At 36.0% G+C, this 13,941-nt stretch overlaps 1 protein-coding gene across 6 annotated transcripts in view; it reads left to right on the top strand.

Annotated features, from left to right (window-relative positions):
• The window catches only part of LOC125663836 (enhancer of filamentation 1-like), a 33,603-nt gene extending 21,453 nt beyond the window's left edge, over positions 1-12,150 (top strand). For 4 of the 6 annotated variants that reach the window (XM_056153308.1, XM_056153287.1, XM_048896238.2 and 1 more), the window contains exon 3: positions 8,761-12,150. In XM_056153308.1, the coding sequence (XP_056009283.1) occupies positions 8,761-11,232 (2,472 nt within the window). In that variant the 3' untranslated portion in view covers positions 11,233-12,150. Of the gene's footprint in view, positions 1-7,712; positions 8,524-8,760 lie in introns of those variants that run through there. The other 2 variants (XM_056153324.1, XM_056153346.1) reach the window with 2 other exon arrangements.
• Positions 12,151-13,941: the final 1,791 nt, after the last annotated feature.

The following is a 13,941-nucleotide window of genomic DNA, read 5'->3' as shown; positions in this document are numbered from 1 at the left end:
GTGTCTGACTGGTTCATATATTGCATTTGTGCGATGATGTAAACCTGAAATCTCAGGTGTGTGGTTAGGAGGAGTGATTCTGAGTCAATGTAACATCACCTCTGACCTCCCACACAAACGATGTGTATTCCCTCAGCTTGATCAATTTGTATTCCATAACAGGTGCTCTGTAAGTCCACCAGCAGGTGCTCCAGTCAGACTCCAAAGCAAGTACCTGTCTATCACCATGTTTATTTACCTCTGCAGTAAATAGTTGGCCATAAAGTTTATAAGTTTCTGAGGGGTAGGAAAACCTTGAATAGTTGTGAAATTTTGTGTTTGGCAGCTGAATTCTTGCATCTGTTGGATGGTGGTGAATTTGAGATTATTTTAGGATCTGCCTTCAGTATAATATCTGAAGTAATATATGTATTACATGACACACTTAAAACTGTTACATCATAGTGGTGTGTGAAAAATCAGAACACAGACATAAAAGATAAAGAGCTGTATATTGTATTCTGATGTATATGATATCATTTTATATTAAATCCTTTGATATCTCTGTAGAGACTCAACTGTTCCATAGTAATGATATTTTTAAATAGAATTCAAAGATCGGTTTTAAATAGAATTTTAAAAAGAATGAAAATTAAAAGATAATTTCATTTAGAATGAATGTACTTTAGAAAATCAGATTAAAAAAATTTACTGTGCAAGAATCAAATTTATCAGTACATGTCGTATGTGTTTTCAATAAATACTGTTTATTAAAGTGTCACAAAATTCTTATTTTCTGAAAGTATTTCATATAACAAATTGTCAGAAGCCCAAACAAGTTATATTAGATGGTAATATATTATATTAGTATTACAATATTAGAGAGAAGCAACAGTTGAAAGTAGGTTGATGATTTACGTGATGATGGCAGTAACTGACAACTTGTAATCATTGCTTGCTTGTCATTGTGTCCATCACCTGCAGTAATTGATCTGGTTTTGGATATCTTATGAACCATCCAACAGATCAGAGGTGATATGCTAGCTCATGGAAAGTCCCGCAGGACATTAATGAAATCATCCATCTATTATTTTTTTTATTTTTTTTTGGATTTACTCCACAAAATAATCAGTCACAATTGTTCCAATAAATGGTTGTATCTTGGAGGTCATTACCAGTCGGGATGACTAAACGGAACACATGAATCATACAGAGCCAGGTCATATTCTTCAAATAATCATTTTTAGGAGGGATGTTATCTGGTCCATAATAAAAAACATTATACTTGGCAAATAAGCAAGAGAATTCAATTGAACGAGTTTGATTCTTCTATCTCTCGGTGATGGGTTTGAAGTTGGAATACTGCAGGAGCTGGCTAATTCAATGAAAACTTGATTCTTTTCTGTACTACATGTATCCTCTTCATCATAGCTATAGTCCATTCATTTTTGCTAGTTGAGTCTGAGCATCTTATGACAAGAGACTTTGTACCATTCAAATCTTGGAATGTTCACTTGAAGATCATGCCTATGATTTTATAAACATTCTAAAAATAATTTCATCTTTCATAACGTTGCCTACTATTGCTGCTGATGAAGGATTTTCCCACTGATTTGAGGTGATTTGGATGAAATCTGCACAATTCCATCATTCATACACAAACTCTCCACCTTTTTTTAATTTGATAAAGGTATCTTGAATTTAATCTCAAAATTTATGACCCTAAACCATTGGATAGACAAAAAAATTACTGTTTAACTGAGTGCAAATCAATAAAATTTGTGGAATTCATTGCAATTTTGCTCACTGTACATGTTGGATGTCATTTGTCATTGCTCAATTTTTGACGATAATGCCCAAGGTGCTGAGCTTGCACCAAGATTGAATCAAATTTAAAGAGGTGTAATGAGAGAATTTGTTTTTATTACATCCATGTCCTTTTGCTGAAATTCTGGACCTGATAAAACACCATCAACAGTAAGCATGAAGAGGGCTGACAGCAACTGGAGCAAGAGTTTTTGAAATCTTTTACCAAAAAGCAAGGCAATAGGTACTGCCAAGAGAAAAGTTTTGCAGGACCCTTATATTTCTAACAGGACCCACAAAAAACTTAAATAAAATAAATTACTGAATTACATAGGTGAACACCTTTATTGTTATTATTCATATTTCTTTCAAAACACAGTTGAGATCAACTCTTTTTTCCATTGATGCTGAAAAATACGTTTTGACCGGTTTTCTTTTTCAAGTGCCATTATTGTCTCTTATCCTGTTCATTGTTTCCAATATTGGAGTTCTTCCTATTTCAGCAGGCTTAGCGAACCATTTAATCGGCCAGTTAGATATTATGCTTAAAAACTTATGATGCACATGCAAACCAGAAGTTCGTCTTTGGTAAACTAAATCAGTCTTATTAAGAATATATTACAACTAAATAAAGAATTTCCGTAATACATCAAAGAACGATAAAATTTTTGTAGTAGACCCTAGGACAGACTATGATATTAAGATCTGTGGTAGTCCCAATGAAAAAATGTCTGCCAGGACTGGAGGTCTGATGATTTTCAAGAACCCTGTAAACAGAATTGGGCAATATGTCAGAACTTTGGTGACTATCACTGTAAGCTACAGAGGCCTGACATAGTGAGGTGTGTCTTACCCTTGCCAACTAGAGGTTTTAGTCTATGTTATCACGTATGCAGTATGTAATCTTTTGTTTATAATCTTATATTTTATTTTTATCATATTTCAGTTTCTTAAAAAAAAAAATTATACTGATTGAGGCATATAATTAGGTGAGTAGGGAAGTTAACAGAAGCTTTTACTTGTAGGAGGGTATGTGTGTCTGACACTAGAGCACTATCACAGTGAGGTACAAAAAGCTGACTATGACTAATGTAGGGTATGCCAGAGATCTAGGTGGAGCATACAGACAGGGCTATATCAATTTCTATGGTGACAGTTTTCTGATAATTGGGATTCAGACCAATTCACACTATTAGACTGCAGCTGGGATATGGCATTTTTTTTAAAGAAGCTAATGAAATGCATACCAACCTCTTGTATTTTTTCTTAGATGAATGCTGGAGCATGTAGGCTTTTATAATAGGTTCCTAGTCACTGAGGGCAGTAGATGTTTATTACTATTCTACTCATTTAGCCCAACACCACATAAGTTAAATGGTACAATGGGTGAGATTTGGTTTGCCTAACAAAGATCCAGAAAGTGTAAATAAGTAGCTTTAATGGAGTCTTTCAGCCTTTTTAATCAGGGAGCGCCCCATTTGTTACTTTTGTTCTCTAAAGTGCCTTGATCCTTGCTATTGGCTATTTGATGATTGGTCAGATTGGACCTATAATGATGGAGACCTATTGATCACTTCAGAAGAGCGAAATAGCTAAAAGACTTCTATCCACACAGATGGGCTGCCCCCTTCAGTAAACTTGTCATTTCATTTGCAATGACCTGACAAACTCTTGTGTGTGGATAAAAATTGATTGTTCCATGGGCAGCATTGTAGATAGCCTCATGTCTTCATGGTAATCAGACATTTAATGCAATTTTGATACCTTTGTTCAGCCTCTGATGAGATTAGGAAGACGATTTATTGGAGGTCAGAGAGAAAGTCAGACAATTAAACCTGTAATAATATCAATCTCCAGACATTGATTTCATTGGTCAGTGTCACAATGCCCAATGTACAGATAAAAGTTTTGTTGTTGTGAGAATTGTAGTCTAAAGTATCAAAGTGTGCAGAGGACATCCCAATCTGATTCAGTTTCTTACTAATCTATTTGACCCAGAACATGTCACTTAACACCATGCACACATGCACACACATACATGCACACAGTTGTCCCAAGATTGCAGTTTTAAGCACAAATGGGTGTAGCCCTGACAGAGGTGATAAAGTATTTCTGCACTTTCTCAGTAGTTGTTTAATCTATCTTGCGCTTATCATGTATACGTATAATAGATTTTAAACTTAATGCATGCTCACTGCAGACTATTAATTTAAATGCTGATCAAGTGAAGATGTTATTTTTACATTATTACATCACATATACCAAAAAATGATCTTAGGATTTGGTTAATATTACAAGCTGATCGTTTTTAGGACAGAAGTTATGATTGTCGATTCAGAGTGGCTTCAGATGGCCCTGATTTGTAGATGACTTGTTCATATGTGCGTTTGGCTGTCTTGGATGGGCCTAAAATTACCTAAGTCAGTAGATATATATGTTATGGATTGATTGTATAGAAACAAAATACAGCTGACAGGTGCTCTTGGGACTTGACACAAAAGAGACTGTGTTTGTCTGCCTCAGTAGCTTTTTATACACCATCCTGTCACTTCTCTCCTGCCAACATCTATGTTTATAAATTTATAACTCATCCAATTTCAACACCCCACTACTGAGAATCACATCACGCACTCTTACTTTGTTTATAGTGTTTTATTACACGGGGTAGACATGAAACTTTGGCAACACTATATGCTGGTGTGATTTGTCATCTGGTCTGTGGTTCTGCAACAGTCATGCAATCTGTTGTAAAACTAATTTAAAGTCCACAAAAAAGTGAAAACTTATATCTCAAAAAATGTTTTTTAAGGGGGAGGGGAGGGGGGTTATGGTGGATGCTATTTTTTAAGAAGAACTGAAATCTATAAAAGTAGACATATATCTGACATCTGATGTGTGTAAAACAGCTGTTTGGCATTAAATTGTGTTATATATTTCCTTCCCATTTGGTGTATCTTGTCCAGCACACCTCTTGTATTCCCCTAACAAAATTAATTATTTCTCAACTACTGCGCTCTCTGACTCCTCCACTATCAGTACAGATGCCTTGTTTGATTATTGTTTGGACATGGGGGAATTTCATTCATGTTTTGTGATTTGTTTATGTTAAAATATACCACATTGCCTATATTCATTGATGAGTTCTAGTTTAAAAATCGTGATAGGGAAGATTCACGATATCAGACCCCCTGCCAGACACCATCGAAATAAAAATATATTTGGAAATGAACGTAAATTAAATCACTCGGGGAAAAGAAATGATATTTTTGAGATTTAGAACAAGTGCAGGATGAGATCATGAAGAAAAACTAAGTTGAGGTCACAGTGTTTTGTCATTAATTTCTTGTAAACTATGTGAAACAATTTAGAATTTACAAAAAAAAAAAAGTGCACATCAAGTCTTTCTCATTAGACAATTAGACACATGATATTGTTAAAGACATGCATGTTTCATTAAATTCCAGACAGCCAGGCAACAAGTCGTCTACATCAAAGTAACTTGTTTTTGGTAAATTTATTTTGTAAATGACATTTCATTTAATGCAATCAAGCAATTTTCATATTATTTATAACAAATAATTTAAAAACTGAAAAGAAGTGACATCCGTGAGAAAGATTGAAATGACAACGTTTAGAAAGGGCCAATTAACCACCCATCAGTGTATTATTTCCTGATTGATTGTTCTCAATATTCCATGTCAAAGAATTTTTGGAAAGCTTGACAAGGTGTGGTGTTGTTGCACCCAAAGATTTATCTCATCAAAGGGTGTGATGAAATATTACACTGGCCACAGGTTTGTATGGCTGAGAAATATATGCTGATCAATCTAGTGTTGATTCAATATCTTCTGTCTGTACTATACTACCTCGAATCCCAGAACATGTTCGAAGATACCTTTCAGAAACTAAAATACACAAATACATCATTTCAACAGTGCTTAACTTTGATGACCTTGCTTTTCTATTCGACCATGACCTACATTGTAGTATATTCAACTAAGTATTTTTTTAAAGATCAGTTCTAGCTTTTAGATGCCTTAAAGATTGACTTTGTAGAACTCCATACACATAGCTTGATTGATCCAGTGAACAATGGAAGGAACCATGCCAAAAATTTATTACCTTGACCTGATGACCTTGACCTCATTTCTAGAACTACATCAGACAACTGCAACAGGGACAGACTGTGTAGTTTATACATATACAGTTCTCTGATAATGGTCAAATGAGGTTTATACTGCTGTGGATAACAGAAGTTTTGAATTTTTGAGTTAGTCCATGAATCCTACATACAATGTACATTCCATGTAATGATCTTTGGGGTTTCTTATGATTTAGTGAGTACATGGAAACTAAATATCTATAATATCTTTCAACAAAGAGTATTTTAGCAATCATTTATATAGCAATCATTTTTCTGTAGTGAAAGGAGAAAAAAAAAATCAGTTCCATAGACATGCAGCTCTTGAACTCACTCTACATTCTTAATTTAAACATTTGGAAGATTGTCTCAGTGATTGATTCCAGTTGCCAGGGTTGTATGTTGTGTTTTGCGGATGAGTTTAAGGTCCAGATGAACCTACTTCAGGGCTGACAGAATGAGGAGAATCATTAGGAGATGCCCTGGTTCAATGAAATTTTTGGAGAAGAGATAATAACAGCATCATATCCGGTGATTAAACCTATTCAAAATGACTCAGACTGAAAATTATTTTTGGTGGTTTGATGCTCTTTGAAAAAAGGCCTGCCAAATTGAATATTAGATATTCAAACTGTGCATGTGTTTAATTTAGACTTGATCTAAATGTAGCATAAAATTAAATGCATGCATAAACTGTCGGAGGTCTCCGAGATAAACGTTATGGCAGATAGGCACAGTACATCAAGATAAACTCATCTTAGGTTTTTATGTATCCTGTATTAATGAATTTATACTTTATAATTGTCTCTAAAGTATAAGCTAATTAATCAAATAAGTTGCCTGCTTGTAACAGTTGTACTTGGTCAATTGTAAATTCATCTGTCAGACATTAAATGCATTTACGGTGACTACAAATAAATGCCACATGCCAAAAAAAATAAAATAAATATTTATGTCAAAAAGATTCATCTACAATCCAAACTATTTATAAGAAATAAAATTCTGTTATTCCAGGATTGCCATAAAATGCTATCATTGATTACAAAAGAGTATGGAGTATGGAGGTCACGAGATCACGGAATTTGATAGATCAGTACATGCATTGTATAGACAAAATTGTATTGGGGTGGGGAGACCTCATTTTTGTCTGATATTTTACAGATCTTATTGTGTTTTCAGTAGAAGGTCACAGCTTGGGTTTTCTGGTTACAATATGGGTCTGTATGAAAGAACATGCAGATATAGGATAAAACTGGGCTTGGCAGCTGCTTCATTCATGTTTTCTCACTGAGAACAAAATGGATTTCTTGCTGATTTGAACATGAATATTTTCTATCTTTGGACAGCAATGATAAGATATATAGAGCAAGGTGACAGTCTAGCCAATGCTCATTGGATTGCTGATAATAACAATCTTGCTGAATGAGCACAATGAATGGTTGTTAAATTTCTCTCCTAAATGAGAGGAAACTTTTAATTAGATTAACACATTTCAGATACCAGTGTTCCTTAATCTCACAAATAGCTTTAGAAATTTAATTTTGGAGTGGAAAAGAATTATTGTTGGAGAATTTTTTAGATGCCTTTCCAATAAAGCTCCTTTGATTGGAGCCATTGAACTTTGTGAAATTAAGCCAGATGTTACTATTTTATAGGCTGCAAATGGAAGTCTTGCAATCTGAAGAGTTCAGTAAATAAAACACAAGAAAAGTACATATTAAATAATTGCACATTCATTTGTGTTTGAATCCATATATTACAGATGATATTGTAGTAGTTGAAGTTGCTTCAAGCATATTGAATGATTTAATTGTACTTGCATTCAAAATTTTGCTATAAATTTTCATGGCTATATTCATAATGTCAAATTGTTAGCTGTTTTTAAAAGCCCTTTGGTAATAATTACATTTTACCGGGCCCATTCTGAAATATTGACACTCAATTTCTCATTGAAGTCGTGAATTTCAAACGATTCCTCAACCCAAAGGGTTCATCGACAATTGCCATAATTATAGATTTTCTGTGCAGAGCTAAGACTAAGACAAACATGTGCATACATTGGTTGCAGTGCCCAGAGTATAATTGTAATAATTTTGAAATTATGTAATTGATATAAAAATGATTAATAGTAGCAGCAATCTGGGTATATATTGATGTTTGTGGCTTTTGTTTTTGTGAGTCACGGTTTGCTCACCAAACACTGGAGACAGTGGAATTTCCTTGTGATCTCTGCTGATACCACAGTCTCTCCGAGTCTGGAAGGCCGAGTACGTGTCACAGTGAAGGATGAACTGCAGTAGTCTATGTAGGGCTGTTTTGAAAAGGGAAAGTCGAAGGCAAAATGTACTGGTGCAGTGTTTTGTAAATTGGTTGTTCGCAAATTCCAAACCATTTGTGACCTTTCAAAGTGAAAGGGTTGAGTCATACTGTGTATCTGATGTAAAATGCAGAAAATTACAGGAAATGTATATTGTTCGTTAAGATGACTCGTTAGCAAATTTTCATTGTTGTAAACTCGGGACTGGATTGACAGTTTAGTGTTTCTGTTGTTTTCTGAAGAAAGTGCCAAGGATACAATTTAGACAATGGAAAAGAAGGCAAAATTGCAAGCTAATATCTCCTCTTTTCAATTATGCGTAGTTACATAATGTGACCATTGTTAGCTAATCTCATTATCGGATGAAATTGTGAAATCTGATCCGTACCTAGGATGAAGGACCATAAATTTGTCATTCATTCCTATAATTTTGGATTTTATTCTTTTCTGACTGGGTGATAATTAAGCTGATGATGATCATGATTGAGCTATACAACTTTTCTTTATTTACTTGTAGGTTCTGACTCCGATGCGACAGGGAGATATCTTCCAGTTCAACACCCCACCACAGCATGACTACGATGTTCCTCCTGTCAGACACAGTCGAGGGAATTCCATAGACCGTACGGTACTAGAAGGGGAGATGAACTATGACACCCCACCTGTATTGAAAAACAGTATGGAAATAAACATGCCTGGATTCTCCGTGTATGATACTCCACCCTCCACTCAAAAAGATGGGAGAAATATGTCTTACAATTCCTGTGGAGAGGATGAGGTTTATGATGTTCCACAACCATCCTCCAATAGATCTAGTATCGCGTCCAACATTTCTCACTTGTCAAACGAATCTACCATGACAGTTTCAACCAGCAGTGCTTCAAACAGAAGCCGTGGAGGTAAAAATTCTGGTCCCCAGAGTACTTGTGACTCCGCACGGTCAAGTATGGACATCACCGCACATGACTTTTATGATGTTCCACCCTCACAGTCTTCAGCTGTGTACCATTTGAAGCAGCCTTCGGCTGATTCTGGTTTAGATCTGTATGATTCTCCACAAAAGGTTAGAACAGTGCTAGAGGACCTACCAGACTACGATGTGCCAAAATCTGATACTGTGGTACCAAAACAGAGATCTTCTGATGGAAACTTTATTCAAATCGGTGAAAATGCATATGACGTTCCGGATGGAAAATCTGTTGAACATGACATTGATGATGTGTATGATGTTCCTAGAAATAATACTCTTGTGAGAAAAGGAGAAAAATCAATTTTGAGTATCACTGAGGATAATTCAAAAACTGACCAGTTGGAGTTGCGGAAATGTGAAGGATTTGGTGGTGTGTATGACATTCCTCCTCAAGTTACCCGTGATTCAATTCTGTCTTCCAAATCAGATTCATCAGACAGCACAGATGGACAGAGAGTGTCTGGATGTAGTCTTGGATCCAGGGATTCGGATATTCCAATTTACGATGAACTTCCTCTGGATCTGGATGCTGCTATGGATCTCATGGTGAAACTTCAGCAGGATGTTCAAAAGGCTACGACCAAATTATCCAGCTTTGTAAGCAGCAACTGGAGAAAACGAGAAAACTTGGAATCCAAACTTTATGGCATAAAAATTGCCTGTAATGGTGTGAAACAGACTTTCGATGAATTTCTTGATTTTGCACAGGGAACTCTTGCAAATTCAGCTCGTCTTCCAGACAGAAAACTCATTCACAAACTTCATAAACAGCTAAATCCTCTACAGCAGACTTTGTTACAAATCAAAATTTGTCTTACCAATCTGGACGAAAATAACTGGCAGGTTTCAAGACTAGTATCTGATGATCCTGCTAAAAATGATGACTTAGGAAAAATTGCCAATGTTTCAAAAGATCTTACAATAGATGTCCGAAAACTTGTATCCATCATTCATGGCAACTCTTCCCTTCTATTTAAACGAGCTAAAGATGGCACCCCTTTAAAAGGGGATGGAAAACTCGAAGCTTGCAATACTCCTTCCTCCAAACCGCCATTGAGACCGAAATCAAACACACCTTCCAAATCCGCAATGACTCCAGAAAGAGTCTCTGATGTCCAGCAGAGACCATTACCACTACCTCCAGGCAAAGAGAGGCCTCTACCACCTACACCTCTCAAAGTGAACTATGCTCACTCTGTGGAGGGATTGACCAGGCCTGTTCCTGATAACAGTAACGAGACCAAACAGTTATCCGAGGAGATGGAAAATCTGTCCATTGATGTAAAAGAACAAAAGGCTTACAATGATGAGGACATCGCTGATGAATATGACTATGTGGCATTGGAAGCAAAAGATGCAGAGGAACATCAGAAAAATCTGTTGATGGAAATTGAGCAAGAGAAGAGAAAAGCTGTGATTCATGAGGACCTGGATGACAAGCCAGTGAAAGAATCAGCTGCATCTGAGTTATGTCCCTTAAAATCGTTAACAGACATTCAGAATTCTCTCAGTGAGGACCAGGATATTTGTGATGAAATGGAGAGTGTGAAAACTCCTGTTAATCGGACATTTGTGATTGATCCTGCGAACTGTATTCCCAACATGTTAAGACTGGACCCAAATGACAAACAAGTGTTGAACTTCTACTCAGGGCAATTGGACACTCATACAACTTTACTTAACAATGCAATAGATGCCTTCTTTAACTGCATTGAATGTGGCCAGGGACCCAAAATATTTATTTCACATAGTAAATTTGTGGTGGTGTCAGCTCACAAACTTGTGTACATTGGTGATAATTTACACCGAAATATTCTGCACAATGAAGTCAAGACTAAAATTATGCACTGTGCAAATCATTTGTGTGAAGCGTTAAAGTTGACTGTGAAAGCAACAAAAACAGCAGCCCTTCAGTACCCCTCTGTGCCGGTGGTACAGGAAATGGTAGACCGGGTGGTGGATGTTTCACATGCTGCATATGAACTTAAAACTGTGATTGGACAAGCTTCAGCATTGTAAACTTTTGTTATTTATAAGTGCTTTATATATATTTTTTTGTTGATATATTTATTATTTTGATGTCTTTTACATTGATAATAGACAGAAAAATATTCTTTGGGCCATAAATAAGGAGTCAATTTGCTACTGATGTACAGATTTCACAGCAGCAATAACAAGGTGGTGAAATATTGTTTTGTCTTGTTCTGCAAAATATTGGTGAATGCTATGTACAATAAATATGGTTGTGCTGTATTGTGAATTTGGTAGCACTTCTCAGAAGTGTTTGCACTATAATTTTATTCAATGATCTCATCCTCACAGGCACGGTGCTCAGAACAAAATCATCTAATTTTCCATGAATCACAGTGACATCTTGTAAAGTATTATTTTCCATATTTGTTGTACACTCAAAGGGAAATAACTCTGATATCACCCTATACTACCAAGATTTGTAAATGTGCCTTACTTTCACTCCAAACAGATGCAGCATTAGAACCTCTCAGAATTATGCAAACTAACAGACATAGATGTAGAATCAAAGCATCAATGACTTGTCAATTGTGTTCAACCTATTTTTTTTTCTTCTCATATATAAAACAAGTTTCTCCTGGTATTTTTTTTCTAAGGAATATTTTATTTGACTGTAACAGGATTTATTTTGTTGTGTAATATTACACCTGTATATTAGCTGTAATACACTATCATTTTGTATAACTAGAAATCTAATATTTTTGAACCAATTTTGTCCAAAATTGAAACTTGCTCACTCATTTATCGCAGTAATGCCAAGCAGAATAATTACGTAGGTTACTAGGACGACACACACCATCTCCTTGTAACAGTCATCATGGGAAACGAGGGAGACTAGTGTGGAAATTCATTGTAATCCTGTCTGTATGTGATTCTTACAAAGCAATAAAAATATATATTCTACAAGTCATGTCTTAGTTGTAGATAAATCTATGGTACACTATTGGTCTTGAAAATTATACACTTTTACTGTGCTTGAACATTTGCAAGCAAAATTTGAAGATTTCCAAAAACCATCTTGCACAAAGCTTGTGGACTGCTGGGCTGTGAAATGCACCTGTGATATGCTTTGCTCAATTGTAACACAGAAATGGCCGAGTAGTTACAATTGATGCTTTGCTGAAACACTGAAGATGTAGATCTTTGAGAAGCTTACACCCACCACTTCGAGTTGGGTCGTTTACAGTGCAAGATATAACAAGAGGTACTGTGAGCAATGCTCACTAAGAATACCCCCCGTTTACCCCAATCTCCCAAAGGGTGTTGGTAATAGGTATAAACTACCTCTTTTCTGAGTGTAAAAAACAAATGGCATGACAAACTGAACCATATTGCTACTTCGATGTCCAGTGTGCATGACCTTTGACCCCAAAATCGATAGGGAACATCTTCATCCCATGGGTAGTCCATATGTATGATATGGTGACTGTAGGTGGAAAGGATAACGCTTTAGAGCCCGGAAACCATATTGCTACTTCAATGTCCAGTGCTCTTGATCTTTGGACCCCAAAATCGATAGGGAACATCTTCATCCCATGGGTAGTCCATATATATGATATGGTGACTGTAGGTGGAAAGGATAACGCTTTAGAGCCCAGAAACCATATTGCTACTTTGATGTCCAGTGTGCTTGACCTTTTGACCCCAAAATCGATAGGGAACATCTTCATCCCATGGGTAGTCCATATATATGATATGGTGATGGTAGGTGGAAAGGATAATGCTTTAGAGCCCGGAAACCATTGCGTCTACGGACGGACGGACAGACAGACGGACAACCCGATTCCAGTATACCCCCCCACAACTTGTTGCGGGGGGTATAATGAGTTGGTGGCACCTACCAAAAGTGAAATTTTGGGTCCCCTCTAGGTCAAAATTTTGAGCCCCAGGACAAGGCTATTTAGATGATACAGTGGGAAATAAAACCCAATAAATCTTTTAAAATGTTTTTCTTAACACACAGCGATTAAATGAAATTTTAAAAGTCCACAGCACATGTAATACTGGTCGGCCCTGCACAGAATATTTAGGCGATGAACAGGAATTATATCAGTGTTCACTCCCACCTTGCATCTACACAGCAACAATGTAATGGAGATATTAAAAGCTTATATAATGTATTTGACAACGGTGACAACGTTTAGAAATGAGGGCGACTATAATCATTACTCTTAGAAATGATTAATGGGGTGTACAGTGCATGTATGGAAGAGAGAGGGGAAGGAATCATCATTGACCATAATATTTTTGTCCATGAAGCAAAAGCGATATTGTCAATAAAATCAAAACCCTTTGAGGAAAAATTTTCATGCTTCAGTCAGTAGAAACTCGTTTTATGTGAAATCAATTTTTAATTTCTAAAAAGCTATTCTTGTAACATTATATTTGTGATATCACTGGAAACTCTGAGAACATGGTGATGTGAATTATTCCACAATATTTAGACGTCGACGTACAGAAAAAAAAATTCAGTCAAGTAGTAGTACAGACCAGTAAATGCATCTCATCATTTTTCTAAAGGAGGAACATCACAAATGCATTATAGAATATCAGTCATATATACAGTAAAACACAATTGCAGTGAAATGCTTGTAAGGTCAGAAAAAATGTTGCCTAAGCTGTTACCCAACCTACTTGGACTCTAAGCTGCTGACCTGGACTTTCTCCAAATAAATTTTTGAAAAAATAAAAATTTCC

This window comes from Ostrea edulis, chromosome 1, assembly GCF_947568905.1.
Source record: "Ostrea edulis chromosome 1, xbOstEdul1.1, whole genome shotgun sequence".
NCBI classification, from domain to species: domain Eukaryota; kingdom Metazoa; phylum Mollusca; class Bivalvia; order Ostreida; family Ostreidae; genus Ostrea; species Ostrea edulis.
This window is presented reverse-complemented; position numbering and strand designations above follow the sequence as displayed.